The sequence below is a fragment of the Gobius niger genome, assembly GCF_951799975.1.
Source record: "Gobius niger genome assembly, chromosome: 1".
Classification (NCBI taxonomy): domain Eukaryota; kingdom Metazoa; phylum Chordata; class Actinopteri; order Gobiiformes; family Gobiidae; genus Gobius; species Gobius niger.
In genome coordinates this window covers 66,382,893-66,403,395 of record NC_136852.1, presented here as the reverse complement: position 1 = coordinate 66,403,395, position 20,503 = coordinate 66,382,893, and the positions used below count along the sequence as shown (strand labels likewise).

The following is a 20,503-nucleotide window of genomic DNA, read 5'->3' as shown; positions in this document are numbered from 1 at the left end:
TATTGCAATCGCTTATAACATACAACAATATGTACACAAAACAATCCCCCTCCCTCCTCTCCACATCTCATGCTCTGCTTCCTTCGGCTGCACACACTTACCTATTTTCACATGGCTCACCAGGGGAGGCGCTGCCATTAATTGAATCCCAGACTGGGACCAAGCCGAAAATGTCACTGGGATCCTGGGCGAGGCTGGGCACAGCTCTCCCCGCGGCGCTCGCTCGTATCTCTGCCCACATTCATCCTCACAATATCCCCGCCGCTTCACACCTCCCCACTCCCCAAAGATCTTCGTCATCACAAGAAAATAGCCGGCTTTCTTCTCTCTTTTTTTTTTTTCCTCCTCCTCCTCCCTCTCCTCCTCAGTTTACCTGGGGATAACACAATCAGAGCATGCACTAGGAATTGACTTCTCTGGGAAAAAAGAAATCTCAAGACTTTGTCAGTTTTTGCATGCTTTGAATCACTTCTCGGTTGAAAAATTCACTCTAAATATGTGCTCGCGTGCCCTTTTCTTTGCGATATTAATGGTGCGGAAAAAATGCACCCGGTTTACCATATTTATGTAATTACCCTTTCGGCTCGCTTTTATTATGCGGCACTTTCCCCCCCGTTTAAAAGGCGGCATTAATAACCTGACAGATTTTGATAAGGTGTTTATTAGCCTCCCAAGCAGCACAAAAAGCAAATAAAACTCCCTGATAATAAAGTTCGTGTAAGCGCGTCGCAATAGAAGCCAATTAAACGTGAGATAATTCTGCTGGCCTTGATGCTTTCTCGACTCGGGCGCCTTGAACGCGCTGATGCCGTGAATGCGCCGTTATTGCGAGGTGATTTACTTATGAGTTTGCCCATTGTGTGTGTTTTCCCCCGTAGTTGTCGCCGGACCAGATGGTGATGCTCTTGGAACTCCTGCTTGAAGAGGCGACACTGAGCCACGCAACAATGCACCGTCTGCAGAAAGAATACAATCTGCACAAGCAAGACGCTGAGGTAAGACTTTGTCAAACACACACTCTTCTCGCTAACCCAGATTTTTTTTTGTCATGTTACAATTAAAGAGGAAAATGTAACACAACAAATCGGATGTCGCGGGGGAAAGTTGTAGCTTAAACCATGTGCAGTGCAAGTTTCTGGTTTGTGTAGATCTGAAAAATAAACATTTGCACAAGAATAGTGAACAAAAAACATTCCAAATCAGAGGCCCGAGAGGTCACATGTGGCCTGGTTTCGCATTTTAATCCACCCGCAAAGCATTTAAGCCTGACCAAAGCCATTCTGTGAGTAAGCAGCAACAAAAAGGACATCATGATGCATTGGATAAAAGAGTAACCAACGCCACTGTTCTCACTTAAATGTCAAGAATAACTGCTGCTGTTCTCCTATTGAGTTGTTTTTTTATGGAGGCATAAGCTATTACGATGATTTGACTTTAGACCAGGGGTGGGCGATTGATTTTTACAAGGGGCCACGTCATTGGGACACATTCCTTACCTTAAAGTTACTGGTGGGGCCTTTGCAACGATGAGGACCGGGAAATACGCTGTCCAATATCCACAGACTGCGAAGAGTCCTGCTCCCCCATGCGATAGGCTAATCCGAAAACATGATGCACGAGTGTCCTTGTGCTTCGGTTTGGTCACATCTGTCAGTCCGTAAGCCTCCTGTCTTCTTAGTTTTCACTGCTCATATCAGCCGCTCTGAGATGATGGTGGTGGAGCCGCATAAACGCAGCGGCGCAAAGCAGCGCAGAGTGACGCGATACTTGTGCGGATAATGCCAAAATGTATTTTTTCATGGAAAATGAGGCGGGTCACAATTGTTTGCCCTCAGGCTGCCTATTTTTATTGACTTTACATTTACTTTAAGCTTAGCCTGGGCCAGCCTAAGCTTAAAGGGACTATACGGAGTTTAGCTCAGACCTTTTCACCACAACTGTCACTAAAATTCTGCACTGTCATTCAAAAAATTGTTACTTCGGGTCTTAAATGTCATAATGCACGAGCTTAATATAGAAGGTGCAGTTACACGTATGACCTGAGGTGGCAGTAGTGAGTATAAAATGTCCAACTTTCATCCAGTCTCTTTAAAGTACATGTAAAGGCAATACGAGCGATCACTGTTTTTCGCCGGATGTTTTGGTGAATGGTAGGCAACAACTCATGCATCCAGGTTGGGCCACGTGAGTAGCGTGAATTGAGTAAGAGGGCCGCACCAACAATAACTTCAATTTAATTCTGCTCAGCTTTCTCCAATTGCCAAATGCACAAAATTGTTCCTGGAACTTACTGACAAAATATCCAAACTGATTGTGAAGTTACCAAAAGTTAAAGTTACCTAAAATGAGATTTGAGCCCACTCATGGCAGAGGAGGGTCACGGTGCCACTGATATTGTTACCGAATTTGACGTGGAAAATCCTGACTAAATTATATAAGTTTTAGAAAGGGAGTCGAGGACCGGGCAAAATAACCGGCTCCTCTGCCCATGGGTAGTTAAAAATAGAAGTGGAGGAGTTTGAACCTGATTTAATTGTCCACATTAAAGACAAACTGATGCAACGTTAAATGTGTTAATTCTGCTAAAATTAACTTGTGATATTTCTTTCAAACGTCCTTGTATGACATCGACTTTCCCCCGCTCCTGTTCCATCATCATTACAGCCATTATCAGTGGAAAAACCCGATATGTCACTGCACATTTCTATAGGTGCAATGCTAACGGTGAGAAGGCAAACGTGCTGCACAGGTGGCACTAACGAGGCAGCGCACCTGTCCTCGTTAGCGCTCGTCAGGGTAGTCATTTACACCTGGGTCCGCACACGTCGCACTCCATTGTATTTTGGCTTCAATTCACTTTCTCTAATGGCCCCACCTCACTCACATTTGTTTACAATGGTAATGTCAACAAGGAGCACAAGCAAGGTTTTGGATTTGTTCACTGTGCATGTAGCTAGCACTGTAGATTACCTATGTTGTAAAACAAATGTACCGAATCCCTCTTCCACTCTGGCCGCCTCAGTAATAATATTAGTCTTGATTTGTATTGTGCTACTGTGGATTATTTTTATTCACTCCCCACACTCGTTGGTAGTAAGCTAGCGCGTATAGCAGGGGTAGGCAACGTCAGGCCCGTGGGCCAAATCCGGCCCTTCAGCACAGAACCTCTGGCCCTCAAGATGATTTTGAGAAACATTATCACACAAATCAGAGAGTACCTTTGACATTATTAGTTAAATAGGAGGGAAAAAGGTAGAAGTACTGTCAATACACCCATCTAGGATATATATTATGTACAACACTGGCATTTGAAGGAAGTGCACTGGAAAAATAATTATCGTTTTAAGGAAGAAATTACATAAATCTGCTTGAATGAACAGATTAAATCTAAGGTAGATTTGGTCTGGTCTTAGATGAGATAAAACCTCTAGTAGCAGTTATTCTCTTAATTCAGAAATTTTGTGTCATTTCAAGTGAAAAACAATTATTTGTCTGATTTCAAGTGGGTTTTATTGTTCCATTGACGATAGCATTTGTATCTTGGATTAGGTCAAACCGACTCAAATTCAACATAGGAGAACTTTTATTCAAGCAATTTTAAGTAATTTATCTCATTTAAGATGGTCATTTTTCCAGTGTTGTGCTTTGCTAATAATCAGCGCCTTCGGCCCTCGGTCTGTTTACAATATAGAAAATCGGCCCCTCCACCAAGAAAACTCCCCTACCCCTGGCATATAGTGTTTGAGGTAGACTGACTGAAGCTCCACTGCCTCCGAACACCACCACCACTCACAGCACATTCATACATGAGTATATGAATTCATATGAAAACACTTGGGCCTAAAATGTCATTTATTTGTCTGCTTCAACCTCACAGTTATAAAGTATATGAGGTGGTTGTTTTTAGGCAAAATGTAGATAGCACTGGGTATGCATGGCCTATGGAAATGATGTTTTTCAGGAAAAAGATAGTTGTTTATTCTGCATTGCCTGAAGCTAACCATCAAACGGTATAGCTGTGATTTAAATAATCATCTCCATACATCATCTCCATACATCTGTGTTATTGATTTATTTCCCTCAACAAGTGTGCGTACGTGAAGCACCCAAGCCCATAATCCGAGGTAGTAATAAAATGTGCCATTTCGCCACTCCCATCTCCTCCCTCGACGCAGCGTTTAGTAATGTGTAGTAAATTCTGTTGTAATAGCAGCTCTTTTCTTTACGGCCACCATTACTGCCCCAATCCCTCAAGTATTCGCTTCATGTTTTAGTACTGCATAGTGTTGCTATTACTATTACCTCTGTTTGCGGGTGTGGGTGTTGGAGACTGTAAAATGTCATAAAGCCGTCATGCTGGCTTTCATCGTTGGCACCCGCCTTAGCTTCATAAGAAAATTTGATACAATAAATGTAATGGCCAGTGTGAGTCCAGATGTGATGATTACATGTCAGGCTTAATCACAAAATATGTAGTGATTTTTGTTTTTTATCAAAAGTAAATAAAATAATTAGCACATTATTTGATGTAGACCAGACATACATAAATAACACTCTGTAATTGGACTGATATGATCAAACCGAGTTTATGCAACGGGTAGATTAACTCACTTTAGTCAAATTACCCTGGCACATCGCTGACCACACCATTTGTCCTTGTGGAGAGCTTTTTTTTTTATCTAAATCTTCTGGACATTCCTGAGTGCCATTGCCAAGAGTATAAAAAAAAAAAACAGATCCAAATCTACGCAGGCCCACTCCACAAGAGAAAACAAACGGACCCCTACACGCACCTGACTCAAGGCAATGGTCCAGTCCTAATGTTGGCGCTCCCATTCACGAGAGGTTAATCACCCACGGCTCCAGCCCTAAATGTGCCCATTTGTTCTCCTCTCATAGCGCGCTCTTTTTCTGTTAGCCTCCCCTCTTCCTGCCCGTCTAATAGCACCCAGCTTTTAGTTCCCCGCCGCTGCATCCACTTCACAAGATTGATGGGGATTCTTTGAAAATTTCTTGGTTAAATTCAAGGCAGGGCGCAATGTTTGCCTTCAACTTTATGAGAACTCTTAAAAATGGATGGGTGTGGGATTAGAGAATGGCTGTTTTTGTGGAAGGTAGATGGCAATGTTTGGAATCACACTGCACTGCGGATGCTATCGTTTCATCTTCAGAGCTGAAGTACTCATTGGACTGCCTGGGGCTTTTTACGGGGCTTATTCGCTCTGGCTTCATAAGCTTTTGCAATGTCACAACACTTTTTATGTCAAGAGTCGCACTATTTTTAGGCCCGGGTCCTGTGTTTGTGAATAGATAGTTGTTGGCTATAGCAACTTGGTTTACTGATAACTTTTTGGTGGCCATTTAAGTAGGAAGGCGTTACTATAGTGATAAAACGCTGGTAAAGATGTGTGAATTAAATGTGCCAAGAAATTGCGGGACATAATTACTGAGAAAGTAAATTTATCACATTATATTTAAAGATGTGTGTTTATTCATCTCTGTACTGAATGGCCAATGCATATGTTTTTCTGTGCCTGTTTCTGTAAAGTGGTGATAGTCTGAGCCACATATTGCTTTCCCATCTGGTCTCTCTCTGCACAAACTCGTCAGTGAGACGCTGTAAAGCCAAAGTGATAAAGAATCTAGTGTCTGCGTGGAAGTCGGCTCATGAGACTGCTGTGTAACAGATAGTGAAAGGAAATGTGTGCGAGAGGGGCTCTTGTGAGCTTTGTGACCGGGACTGCCCTGGAAAACGTGAGCACAGCCTGGCACCGGCTGTACAGGCCTGGTCACTGTGGCCAGTGTTCTTTTGAAAGCTACTCGCCTCATTGTTTTAATAGCGCTTTTTTATTATTCAGTCATATCTTCACACAAATTAGCTGAACAGGTTTTGATGATGTAACGCATTGGAGATTGGCCAATATCAGTGAAGTTTGTTGCAGACAGCTTTTGTCGTATTTTTTAAGCTTTTAAAAATGAGCAAGAGATGTAGTCGAGTGTAAACTTGTCACAAACTTATTCTTCAAAGGGAATAGTCTTTTGGCACATTGCACAACCTTTAGCCTAGTTTCCCCATCACTGTTAATGCTACTTGCAGGTTTATGGTTGCTAAACATAGGTGGTGGCGCAGCGGTTAGCGTATGTGCTTCATAGCAAGAAGGTCCCAGGTTTGATCCTCGGCCGGGGGCCTTTATGTGTGGAGTTAGCATGTTCTCCGCGTTCTCCCCAGATACTCAATAGCCAATGAATCAGGTTGGGTGAGTGGTTGGTGTGGGTTGGTGGTTCGAAGGGGCCAATGGTGCAGTTTGGCAGCCTCTTCCATCAGCCTACCCCAGGGTAATGTGGCTACAATAGTAGCTTACCACCAAAGAGCATGGTGTGAATGAATAATGACTACAGTGTGGCGCTTTGAGAAACTTAGTAATACAGGCTTGTAAAGCGCAACACAAGTGTAAGTCATTATTATTAAAATACACGGCACACAGCTGTCGTTTTTCCACAAATATCTACGTTATTCTCTAATGGGCGCAAAACTAATTAGAGATAAAAATCAGGAACAAGGCCTTTAACTTTGAACTGCATGTCCTTGATCACAATGGTCACAGTAAATGCATTTTATCAGTTTATCAGTTAATAGCTGTAAATGATCTTTTTTTCCCTCTCTTTACTGCTACACATTTTACAAAGTAATGGAAAAGCCAAAGTCGTTCTGCTTGTTGGGCAGTGTTAAAAGGAGCGCATGTATTTAGCTGTGCGTGACTGGGTAGCACTTCCTTCATATGAGCCTCATGTGATGTGGCGGAGCTGCGTGCCAGACTGCGGATGTTCTGCTGCCTCTGGTCCGAATTAACGGCCAAGTGCAGGTCAGACACACAGCACATATTGTGTCATACAGTCCAGTTCAGGTTACACCGGCAGATTTACTATGGAAGACCTGATGAGTGCCGTGATTGGACCAGTGAGAAGCCGAGGAGAGGAGACAGGAAAATAAAGAGAAATCTCACACCAAGTAAAACTAATAATTAATGCAGTTTTGTGTATGGTGGCTTTTGGCTGGGTCCTGGATGAGGTATAGTCAAGCAACACTTCAGACACCCAGACTAAGCCGGCTTTGTCGGTGCAAGCTGTTAAAAAATGTATTCCTGCGTACTATAAATAGGACTTTTTGTCAGTCTACCTTTTGTGTGAGGCAACTGATTGCTATGATTGCCCACCGAGTATGGCGCCATCCTTATTTTTTGACTTTCAGTTCTATCAAACTTTTTCTCTTTTTCCTCTGCTAAACTGAGCTGTGTAATGGACATTGTATGGGCTCATCTTCTATCCACTTAAAGCTACAACCAGAAGTAATGAAAGTGAGGAATAAAATGCAATATATGTTAAGTCTTGATGATATTATTGCAGTATATTGTAGACTGTACTATAAATGGCCACCCTCTGCATCCCGCAGGTTGTCCCAGCAGCATTGAAGGATGTGGCAAATTTCCCTACAGGGACAATAAATTCATCCTTAGCCTTACCCTTAACTGATTGATTTTTGAGGTGAAATTTTCCACCTGTAAATTTCATGCAAAGGGGAGTAAATTATGGATATTAGCTCAGAGCGCAGTGTGTTGGTGCAGCCGTGGTGGAGGGCGAGGTAGGCGTGGAGCTGCTGTAATAAATGAAGGAATGTCACAATGTAATTGCATGTGCTGTCAGGGTTAGGGGCCCCGCTAAAGGAAGCAGATTTTTCTCTTTTTTATATATATATATATATATATATATATATATATATATGGAGGGCTGGTTAGGAGAGGTGCACCAGGCAGCTGCCGTGCCCCAGGGCTCTCCCCAGGAATGCAACCCCAGCTCCTTGCACAGCTGCTGGGTGTACGCGGGCAGAAGGGCAGTCACGACACCACAGGGCACGCGAACTACACACACACAAACACACACACACACACACACACACACAGTCAACCTGCAGTCATAGCTTTTAGTCCAACCCGCTGAGAGAGATTAAGCGGCGTCACCCACAGCAGACAGGGGCAGCAAATGGAGAAGTGCGATGTGCGCGGGAGAGCCATCTGAGACCAATTAAAGTCATGTTTATTTATTAGGCAGCGGCGATAATGCGGACTGAATGGAATTGTTTTGCTGCATAAACAAGTGGGGAGTAATGCGAGTTTTCCACAGATGCAGGGGACGTTGAAAGAACAAAAACATGCATCATGAGTAAATCCACAGTTGCAACATCGCGCTGTAGAACTTAACTTTAGTGTGTTTAATGAAAGCGTGTTTAATAAGAACAATGTATTCGTGTCACACACAGGATCATGATCCGAGTATTCCAGCTCAGGCTTCCAAAAGTTTAATCTGGATCAAGTTATTTAGAGTTAAGGATATTTCCCCTCCCATCCGAGAAGCTTCTTCAGCTCATCGGTTCATCCTCTGATGTGTAAACTGGATTTAGACACTCCTCTAAGCAACTCAGTTCAGGTTCTGCTTTAAAAAACCGTTGATATGATGGAAAACTCTTGAACGAATGAGAACTGGTGCAACCTTTGTCTGTGTAGTTTACTTGTAAACCCTGCACAGTGCAACAAAACGGTGACCTTGATTTGTAGGGTTGACATATATGTAACCGAAATATCCTAAATCATTTTTCTAAACTATTTAAGGTCTATAGTTCAGAGTAGAAAAGTTGTAGCTTGCCTGTCTGTTGGATATGTCTTACAGCAAGCACTGAAATCATTTTAATGATTGGTCGACTTTCCTTTGATCAATCGCTCTCACATTTTTACAGCGGCACCTTGACAGCACCATCCTCTATAGAAGTAATTCTCCGTAACCTTTTCATACCATTTCCCCGGTGTCACCATGAACCGCCTGCACATAACAACAGAGGCGAGGCCCGATTTGATGCGCTTTGATATTCAACATGTGTAAGACAACAAAGCTTATCGGAAGAAATGAGAAAAGCTCTGTGTGTGTTCTCCAATGCAGAAGTGTCAGACTAGAACAAAGGAAGAGACCTACCACTACCAGATGAATTGGATACAGGACTTTACATGACATTTTCCTTGTAAACAATAAACAACGTGAATTCAAAGTGAACTGCGTGTTGGCCGCCTTGCGTACGTGTCACAATACTCGCCAGAAACATCTCAATTAGTCAGTTTTTCCACAATCGTGGACCCATCTCAGAGAGGGGCATCTTCACACTGTAGAATCTTCCATCATTTATTTTCATTTCGCCGCTGGGGTGAACTATGCGCTGCAGAATAGCTTGTCTGAGAGATTGTATTAGCAGTAGTAGGCTGGGAGCACTAAGTTAAAATGACAGAGGCATAGCCGCTGGAGTTATTGCCGGGGTTCGAGCCGCTGAAAACCAGTAAATCACGCCGCCGCGCTGGGCCGGACTAGTTTATGATCCCGGGTGTGTGGGGATGGTTATGGACGAGATTGAAATGCCATGAAAAAGCAGCCAGAGGAAAGTGAAGGGCTTTAGAGTATAGTGACAGTGCTTAGAGAGATCCGACATGAGGATTTCTCAGGCTGTCCCCGCTTCTATGCACAGTGGAGGAAGACGGTCTTTGCACGGGCACAACGGCTCTGATCTGGGCTGTAACCGCGGCAACAGAGCTCCTATTGATCCTGGTGAAGAAAGGCCAGGCATCAGCTTTCACAGTCACTCATGTACACGTCACAAGTGCACACTACACTGCACACTATACTTGCTTTTCGTCTTTGAAACCGGGCTTATTGGTCTCATCACAAGCGCCTTCTGTTGTTCTGTCATTTATCCGTGACACTCAACATTCTGTTCCCAGATCCGACATCGCTGGTATGAGCTGGTCGTCAAACACCACTTCTCTCAGGCCTACAAGGACGTGGAGAACTTCCTCATTCATGACCAGGTAAGCGCTCCCACGTGACTGACTTACACTGCTTTTTAGAGCAATGAAGTACTGAATTTGGCTTGTGACTCTACAGGCGATGGGGGTGTATCTGTACGGAGAGCTGATGGTTCAAGAAGACGTTCGACAGCAGGCCCTGGCTCGCCGCTGCCTCTCACTGGTCAGAGAGGATATGGACCGGTCATCGCGCAGGGTGGTGGAGGAGATGGTTCTGTAGTGTTTACAGGTAAGTTCAGCTAAAGTGAAAGGAACGAGGGTGAAGAGGTTGTAAAGGTGTTGTCAAAGTGATTTCCTAAACCAAGAAGATGGTTCTTAATGGGGGGGGGGGAGTACTTGCCATCTCCAGGTCTGAAGAGTCCTTGCCTCAAGTGGAAGAGTTTAAGTATCTTGAGATTGACAGTTGGATCAGTGTCTTGGACTGTTGTGGTGAGTTGAAAGGTAAAGCTCTCACCTACAGTCATGGGAACACCTCAGGGTCCAGAGTTTGGAAGAAGTGTGTTCTCCTTTAGATTCTATGCACTCTCCCTTTCGCTCTCCTAGATGTGGTCAAATGCTCAGACCCAGTAGTATCTTAAGTGATTTGTGGGAATACTCAGAAGAATTTGGGTAAATGACTAGACTTTATGAAAAGGAGGTAAAGTGAGGGGGATCCCAGAAAGCTCTGATTGTCTGTTTTTTAGATTTGAGTTGTTTTTTCTCATATTGTGTTTACCAGATAACTCCGATAATATCCCACAAATCGGCTTGAAGCAATTGGTCAAAAAGGATATTTGACCTGTTGGTCCAAACCAGTTAAGCCGTTCTTAACCTAACAGCGAGCAGGTTGTGAGCTCAGTTCTTGCGCCATCTTAGCCTTTCCACATTCCTCTGGGTACCTCCATTTCTCACGTTAATTTAAAGATGCACAATAGGCTTTTCCTGTAGACACGTATTCCTGAAATTGACCGAGACGGGTTCAATTTGATCTAACCGTTGGGAGCCTGTGTGTGGATTTTTCATGTTTCCTCTGGGATTCTCAGATTTCCCCCGATCAACTCAAAACATGCACATTGGGTTGAAAGCTTCGGAGGCAGTCCTGACCAAGACCTCAAGATCTGGAGGTGGGTCCCCAGATGCTGCTCCTGGCAGGTTGCAAGATGAGTCAAGCAAAGTCTACAAGTGCAAACCTTTGAAATTCATATTGGCGCAAATTGCTACAAAGCGAATAATTGCTATTTGATATGGCAGCCAGTTTATATTAACCATCAGGAGAAGCACTTAGCGCCTTCCCATAAGCTCATAAACCATCAGCAGGACATTTATTGCTTGTTATTTCCAGCGTTTTGGTGGTGAGCTGGGGTCAGATAAAAGGATCTTTGTGTTGGACGCTACTCCCTTGGCTGCTACCTACAGTACACTGCACATTCCATTCTCAGCCTCCCGTGTGCATGCGTATCAACATGTGTGTGCGGAGAATGGGGCCTTTTCTCAGCAGCGCCGTCAGGATGTATTTGTCAGCGCTGGAATTCGGGAATGCGCTCCTCAAACAAACGCCACCGGAGAGAAAGAAAGGGAGAGAAAGGGTCATCGCACGTTTTAGGAGAGGCCCAGGACGGTCTCTCCACTCCAAAAGGGATTTTTGTTTTTTTTTACACCAGTGACCCTTAAATTCCTCCTTTGTGCGGAGTGAGTTAAGTGTGAGTGCGTGACCAGCGCTGTCTCCACTGATGGCTTTATTGGCCTCAGTCTAAATGGAGCGGCGTTTGTGAACAGACAGGTCCACACTACAATGTTAAAACTCAGAAGTGAGAGTGCAACATGTAAGAGACTTAATTTTCCGATGGGTTTTACTTTAATGTCACTGGGACCACTGGGATGATACTTAACAAAGAGGTGCCCTACTCAGTTTGGGAAACACAAATATCTTCTTACACCTCATGAGCCATGAGCCCATGAGCCGTTTTACGCACGTCATATCACGCATTAGACTTTAGACTCAGCAAGCTTATTGTCTGGGTTAAAAATACAATATAGGAGCTTATATCCATTTCCCGTATTTAGGGAAATTGATATATTTAGCTCGCTCATTTCGGCTGAATATATACAGAGGAAGAGACGTGGGCAAAACGTTTTCCACTTTTACTGGTGTTCCACTGTTGGACAGACACATGGCTCATTATGCATGATAAACGACTGCGCTGTAGAAAAAAAGCCATTGACGATGCTGCAGTACCTGTCAAAAATAGAGACATGACGGACTGGTGTAAACCTCCAGATTAATTGTATTTGATTTCTATTGTTATGGCTGAGGCAGACTTAAAATGGGCCGTGGACATAACGTACTCAACATAAATGAGGTGTCACAGTGAGGGTGCACCGCTAACCACTTTACCATAATTGTATCACACATTCATAGATACTGTATTGGTATCAGAAAAAGAATTGTATCAAAAGCAGGTACCGAAAAGAAATATCAATTATTTATATTCAAGTTTTGCTGCGGTTGACCGGTTAACCGGTTGTTGGTTATCAAAATTTAAAAGGTAAAAAAAGTGGTAGACATGTTGAATTGAAAAAAAGGGGGGAAATTGTGCGGGGGGATTGAGAAAAAAAAAAAGAAAATTGGGGAAAGAAATGGAAAAATTGAGGAAAAATATAAGAAAAATTATTATTTCTGCCCTTTTCTAGTTAAAGGAAGTTTTTTGGTTGTTTCACCTCAAATAATTGAAACAAATGCAAAGTAAATGAAATGGAAGGAAAAGGAATACATTTACAGTATTAATCTGTTTTCGGGTTTTCTATGACCAATAATTTAGTATAGGCATCAAAAAAAGTATTGGTCAGGTATCGGTATCGAAAACCAAGTATTGTTAAACTACCGGTATCGAAAAGCCCTACACACACACCATTCACATTAACAAGTGCTGAAATCCTCAATGTCTGCAAAGGGGCTGTACATATTTTTATTTGTAGTAGAATGAAATCCATTTGTCCTTTTATATTATATATATGTTAATTATAATAGAATATTTGATGGTTCCAAGGGAAAGTCTTTGATGCTAGAGATGTGTTAAGACATTTTGTGGTGTGATTAATTCAGTAAATAAAGCAGACCGGAGCTTGTTGGGAGGAAAAGCTTTTTGCACCATAATTAAAAACCCAGTTCTTTTGCTAATGGCAATACTGCTTTAAAGAATGCACTGAGCTAAATCTTGAAGGATTGCAAGTTAATGGCACAGATGACAGACAGTCCTAGACAAGCATGTTTATTCTCACGGGCAATTGACAGTGACAAGCTAATGCATGACTTCAGCGGTGGCAGAGGAAGTATGAGGCTTTTACTCTACTTTATATTCTTGAAGGCTGTATTTTTGGATGCTTTGGACCTCGGGAGAATAGGGTCAGACAGACAATAGACGTCAAATGAGGCAGAGAGGAGGTGACACAGAACAAGTGGCCCATGCTGGAATTCACGACAGGCCTGCTTAGTTTGGGACCAAGTCTGTGGTCCGAATACTTTTAGAGAAAATGTTTTCTTAAAAGAATTAATGTTTTTTTTTTTATATAAAGTGGTCAGTTGTTAGTTCTACCATCTGTAAAGCACTTAGGAAGTCACAGAAAATCTGAATTGTGTTGCTCTCATACCCTTGCACAAAAAAGATAATGTACAGAATAAGAGACAGCAAAGGGAAGGGGAGAGATCAGCTTCCTGACAGCCTGGTGGAAGATGTCCTTCAGTCAGTTGAACCTGAGTAATGCCATATAATTGACACAGGAAAACGGGCTATTTCCCCCATCCAAAATAGGTTCTTCAATTTCCACATATTTCAAGCCCCTTAAAAATTAACAGTAACGTCTGCAGAAGTGAATTGCTATTTTACTCCTATTTCGTCACTTTACTGTCCGCATGGAGTAAAACATGAATTATGCATGTGTCTAATCCCATAAACACCTCCCTCCCAGCACAGATTTCCTGGTACCATTTGTCCTTGCCATCACGCCAGCCTGATTGTCAGCTGTATCATCGGCCCGTCATGAGCGCGTCTCCGGGTCGGGGGTGACCTTGGACCGAATGCCACTTAAACACCGCCTGCATCAAGCTTCAAGTCTCGTCTGCACCAAATACGCTTTTAGACCAGGGCCAAGGCTTTTATCTTCACTACAAACATACACATATAGAGTACATGCAGATGGCTGGCTGCACTTACAGGAAGTACAAGGCTTTCTCCATAAGTGCACCGGCTGGCCCAGTGCTGATAAATCCTGACTCGCTGGATGTTGTAGGAGTCGATTGGTGAAGGTAAAAATAACAAATGTAAGTAGATGGGAATGATACAGTAGCCCAAGTGCAATGTAAAGAGCAAAGACTCTTTAATACACCGTTGATCTAATATAGCCTGAAATAAGAGTTGATTGACATTATAGCAGTAGTTTAAAGGTGACATGACCTTTTAAAGTGATAGTCTAAAGGTTTGCTGAATTAATATAGAGAGAAACGATCATGCTTCCTGTGCAGGTGATTGACAGGCCTTTTCACAGGAAAGTTCGTCTTTTGGTCAAAGTTATGGCGACGGGGGAGTCTGTTACGGCACCCAAATGCTTTAAACGGCACTTTATCCACCCATCGTAGGTCATGGCTGTGCTACATGAGCCAACGATGGTTGTAGCGATACCTCGGTCTGTTGCAAACCAGAGAACTGTCCGTGTCCACTGCAGCAGTTGAAAAAGGATACACCAGACACCGCATGCCCAAAACTGAGCAAATTCAAATCAAGGTGTTGATCTTTGCCGCGCAGTCCCAGTGATTGAGCTCCCATAGACCATAATGGACTGGTCTCTTGCTGCTTGTCAAGGCGTTTATGTTTGCACTGGCATTAAGTCAATTCAATTACATTCAATACTTTATTGCCAACTTAGTCATTAGGGATTTGTTTGGTCCAGTTAGGCACAAAATGAAAATTGGGTTTCTGGAACTTGGTCCTAGACCTTTGCCTCAACATGAGCCTCAATGACAGCTGAATTAGAATACAGCTTTTCGGGAATGAACACGTCACTTGAACTGTTGCATCCATTTGGCTGAAGCCCAGACCAGTGTAAACACCAATGGATCAGTGCGGCTCTGCTCCCGACTCTCTCCAATTAAAATGATGGATGAGGAGACCCCCGACTGCTGCTTCATATTGCACTGTTGGGAGATGGATTTATGTTGTACTGCTCCGCTGGTGTTCCCTCTTTGTCCCTCCTTAAATTGTACTCTACTCCCTTCGCTCGCCCCCTGCACCCTCTAACTGCACCCTGGACAGTGGGATCAAGTGTTCCCACTGAAAACAAGCCATTTTTTCCACCTACGAAGCATAACTCAATTGAAACGCTCCTGTCATACAGTTTATCATAGGAGTAAGTTTCATAACATTGAAAGCACAGCGAGTTATCACTGCCTCACATAAGTGCAAACCTTTCTACACTTGTGACACGCATAGCTTGGCCCAAATACGAGACCCAGACCGCTGTGCTTTGTCTACTGTTGGCATCACAGTTTTCACTCTCGTCTCACGGCAAGATTCGGATAGCTTTTAGTTGTATTTCATATCAGTCTTCTCTTACATGTACTGCCAACTGACTTTTTTATTCTAAATCATGAATTGCAAATCTAATCGCAACTGCTGTACTATTAAAAAGAAAAGGTCTCTGTTGGGGTTTGTGTAGCCCTACAGGAGACAACTGAATATTTAAAATCTTTTAAACGTCTGCCTCACAGTCTGGCAACACCGGGATTAAGTCCAGACTGGCTCAAAGTGTTTGAACTAAAAACATGTCGGTCACGGCGCGCTCCTCGTATTCTCTCGAAACGTTGAAGTGCACAACCCTTTAAAGGAAAAGGGTGGTCTGCGCCTCTTTCTTTTTCTTCCCACTACATGCCTCTGGAATCCCTCTTGATCCGCCTAATGAGGGGCATATCGCCGGGTTATCGGAGCGTGGCGAATGGGCGCGCAGGAGAGGGCTAACCAAGGAAATCAGCAGTGTGTGAGAGCCAGGGAGCTACAGGTCGGCCGCTGAGAAAGAGCACAAAGACTTTGGAGAGGCCTGTGACGAGGTGTTGGTGGTTAGCATGTGACGAAGGCTTAAGAGAAAAAAAATACTTTCACCTATGAATACTTGGAGTAGTGCCAGTTCCCCTCTCGCAATCATGCTTGGAAACTGCTGTAGAGAAATGTTTGTAGGTATAGGCTGACTAAAATGTTTTCCATTAGCAACAGTTAAACCCGCTCATCATTATCCTTTACTTTGAACGGCCTTCAAAAAAGGAGGAGATCCGAGAAGCGCTTGTTTTCTTGTCTGGGCAGTGCGGGTTCCTGGCGTGCTGATTTGTGACTTATGATAAAAATCACATTGCCAGGGATTACCACACAGCCCTGACCCAGCCTGCTGCCATGGCAACAATAGCCCCTCCCCAACAGGGCGACCATAAACTCCACACATGATTAGATAATTGAGCGTTTGAGGGTAGCGTGATGCGCAGGTGTGAAGGAGGAATGTGTGCGCGCCTCGTCTCCGGCCAGGCGCAGAGCTTAGCTGATTGGTGAACAGTGATTGATTCCCTCTTTGTTCACAGTGGCTAAGTTCTGCACCTGAGGAGAGCGTGACCCAGGCGCACAGACAAATGAGGCCAAGCGACACATGAGGAGACAAAGTAAAAAAGGGGGGGGGGATTCATTTCGCCGAGCGACGGGGTTGGGCAAAAACGGAGACATGTTTATGTATTTGGGTTCAAAACAGAGCAGTGGTTTTCAAACTGTGGCGCATGGGTTTCTATTAAGTCATGATTTCATCCAGTCAGACCTGATGCTGATCTACTGTACACTTTGTCTGGTCCTGGTTGTATTTTGAGAAATGTACTTCGTCGGAGGTTGGTCTACGGCACGAATATTGAGTAATGATCCAATCCAAAAAATGTTTACCTCATTCAAGTATCTCTTATTTTGTCAATGGTGGGTTGTATATTCATTCACCTGTAGAGATGTGGCAGTTGAACAGGTTATTTCCCAGCTCTTTTCTTTCTTACTGGCTAGCCCATGTACATCTATGGATGCTGCTAATAACTGCTCACATGGTAGATCTCGCCCATAAACAACACTTGATCCCAAATGGGAAGCAAAACATCTTTACGCACAGTCTAACTTGGTGCACATGTTCAGCATTGGTCTTGTCGCTCTTCTGTGTAGCTTCTATGTGTGTAGTCATCTCTTTAGCATGTGTTCCTAAAGGTTTCCACTGAGCCCTCTCTACTCCGGTCCCTATGCATCCGATTCACTGGTGTAACGGTAACTAATGAGCTCTATTTTGCTTCATGTACTTTCCCCCGTTCTCCCGTCTCGGCCCTTTTAGCTCTTAGCATAAACGCTAATCCTGCAGGTGCTTCTCCTCCACCACGCTGAGAAGGTGCGAGCCAGGAGACTACTAATGAGGCCTGAAGAGACTCTCCTGCTAATGCCGCTGACAGATCATCTCCAATTCTCCAGGCGCCACCATCACGCGCTCACTCACATTTGTCAGATTGTTCGTGCATTTGCAGCCCAGCCCAAGAGTTGTTTATAGATCCAAAACTGGCAGGAGCTTCTTAGTCTAAATTGATGCCTTGTTGACTGGCATCATGTTCGGTTTAGATTTGATTACGGAAGCCAGGATCGAGGCCTAAAAGCAGGGAGACCGCAGAGAAAATGGAAGTGAACGCCAGGGCTGGGATGTTAATGCTCGGATTCAAAGACTACGTTTCAGAAAGAACAAAAAGCTATGATCTTCCACAGCCACTAGTGATAAGCGCAAGGAGTGTTCAATCGGGTTACAGCGTGCACTTTGTTTAAAGCCAAGCATGACGGAGTGCGCGGCCGAGAGAGGCCTTCTAAATTAGTCAGATAAGTGGAGAATACAAATCGGAGAACAAAGGCTGTGGGAACAGACTGTCTGCAAAGGAAATGTTTACAACTTCACTATATAACATTTATCTCATGCTCCTGCAAGCTCAATTATGGAAAAATGAGAACTGTAACATTTTTAGCCAAGTCCTGTTTGTGTGTGAGCCTTCCGTCGTAGGGCCTTGTCCAAATAACTTAACTTAACATAATTTGGCCAGACTTTCATTTCACAATACCATGTTAAGTCAAGCTAAACCTGCAGCCACAGCATAAAACCAAACATTCCAAGCCTTTCCGAAAATGTCTGTCAGGAAACACTGCAGATATTTTAGAGTCCACTTTCCCACCGTCGGGCCCGATCACTTCCTAATCACAGTGACAGGTGTTCCGACGGGGTATTTTTAAAATAAGCCCTTCCTTTTTTGGCCCATCACAATGACGAGGTATTAGAACACGACAAAATGGCGCCAAACTGAGGACAGATGTGTGAATTAGAAATGAGGGCCATGTGGAGCCTGCCATTTCTGGACCTATATTTAGGGCCTGTTAAAAGAGTAATGACCATCAAAGGCCTGTAAAGGAGAGGAATTGCCATCAGAGCCGCTATCTAAAAGGTGATTTATTGCGCGCTAATGGGAGGGAAATGGCGCCCGGCACATCAAAAGAACAGGCGAGCGACGGTTAAAGACAGCGAAAATAAACTTGTGTTGCCTCCAGGATCTAGCCTGATTGCTTTCATTTAACTACGTGTTGGCAGTTGTGCGCGGTGCAGATGAAGAATGCGATTTGTGACGGATTTATTGCCCCTTTTTTTACGTTCCCAAAGCTGAAATAGTCTAACAGGGATCCGAGCCAGCGTTGTAATGATCTTTCGGGGTAGTTGTTTCAGAGGTCTAGCTGACACGGGCTTCTCGCGGCTTCCATTTGTCATCCTCACCTTTCAGCAGCTACTTTGTTCTAATGAGGTGAAATAAGCCCGGAGGAGCGTGTTACGGTGGTAGTTTGGTGATGTGGATGGCTTGACTCAAACGAGGGATGAGTTGGCAGTGATTTGGTGCAGTGGGAAAGTGAAATGTGTTGGAGGAAACTGAGCGGGCCTGGCCTCCCGTGCCTACTGAGCTGATAATCAGTCCTACAGAACACTGGCTCAGTTCAGCAGGAACAGGAGTGCGGGCCACATGCATCACGACGACGTTTACAAAGTGATCAGGGGATGTTGGGGAAATCACAAAGTATTCACCTAGATGTTTTGTTATTGATTCGATCCAACCTCACTGTCCATGTTGTTATGCATTGTTATCTAACCTTCCTTTTAGGCCAGTAAACTGAAACTGGCAGAGCATATTGTTCTCCTTTGGTTTCTTACTCTTCTTTTCCCTCTGGGGTTGCATTTTTGGGTGACACTTCCCACACAAAGATATGACAGTGATCAGGTCTACAAACTGCATTAATATCGATCAATCAGCTTTTATATTTTCCATTACAATAAAGTATTTTACTCAGAATATGTGTTTGATCACACACTAGTATTTTTAAAGACTTGATTTGCTTGTGTGGCTGCTCATTTTTATTTCTACAACAGATTCATTCACTAATTTTCCCAATTTTATAACTTGAGTGTTAGATTTTACTTTCATTGTGATTTTCAAATCAGCTTGAGATGTGCTGCACCTGTGCTCCAACAGTGAAAGACCCGCCTTCTCCTTCTATACTATTGGCTGAGCTGCCTGTCTGTCAGCAGGGTCCTCGTTTATAAATGCTTGATTCCGCTGCACGCATATAAAACTCCTACGATGCTTGAAAATTGTTATCTCCACAGTCGGCAGCTCTGACCCTGGTTACGCTCTATGCAAAGACTGAAGGGGAAGTGGAGACTGAAGAGGAAATGTTTGATTCAGTCTCTGTCATTTTAAATGCTACAAAAGCACCATGAAAAGATTTAGATTCATAATTCCTTATGAGCAGGAAGGGGACCGGACGCAGTGAAGGATGTTGAATTTTCATCATGTTATTGCCATCTCATGGGTTTAAAGCCATGCGCTCTCACACACGTGTGCGAGCACATTATCAGAGCGCCGCACAGGGAACTAAAAGTAGTCAATCCCTGATTATTCTGTAATTTTTGAATTAATGAGCGGATACGAGTTTAAACTGCCAGTCCACCGGTGCTCCCCGAACATCTGCCTCTCACATTTCATCACAGTCCTCTCATTATCCAAAAATGTACATGCCATAACTGACATCTACAATGCCAAAACGTCAAGAATGAAAAAATACAAACTATTCACTGAATATGATATAGCTAAAATCTATATTTTATTCATCATTTTATAGTTTTATAGCAGTAAATTAATTTGCACGTGTTTGTGCTGCTGAGCGTCTCCCCCGATCGTCTCATGTTCAGGCAAATTTCATTCATAACTCACTTTGCATTGTCTGTTTATGATGTAATAGTAGGGAGGTGTGACGTGAGTTGGGTTTGTATGCACAGATTCGCACTTATGAGGTTTTCATAAATCAACATTTTCTTGCTGTATGCCCTTGCTGAGCAAAAAAGTCTTTTATAAATGAGACTCCAGGTCTGTCTGACACAGCTACAGTTATTAGTGACATTCTGGCTCTCTGAAGTTCCACAATTGCAAGTTTGACAAATGGGATCCAAATAGTAAACTTTAATATGCATTTTGATTTGTAGTTTGTGATATTGTT

At 43.5% G+C, this 20,503-nt stretch overlaps 1 protein-coding gene across 6 annotated transcripts in view; it reads left to right on the top strand.

Annotated features, from left to right (window-relative positions):
- The window catches only part of aopep (aminopeptidase O (putative)), a 109,024-nt gene that overhangs the window by 85,402 nt on the left and 3,119 nt on the right, over positions 1–20,503 (top strand). For 3 of the 6 annotated variants that reach the window (XR_013792650.1, XR_013792652.1, XR_013792653.1), the window contains exons 17-19: positions 879–995; positions 9,816–9,902; positions 9,979–10,143. Coding sequence is in view for 2 of the 6 variants with exons in the window: in XM_079552122.1 (XP_079408248.1) it covers positions 879–995; positions 9,816–9,902; positions 9,979–10,119 (345 nt within the window). In the remaining 4 variants the exon portion in view is untranslated. Of the gene's footprint in view, positions 1–878; positions 996–9,815; positions 9,903–9,978; positions 10,293–20,503 lie in introns of those variants that run through there. The other 3 variants (XM_079552122.1, XM_079552121.1, XR_013792651.1) reach the window with 3 other exon arrangements.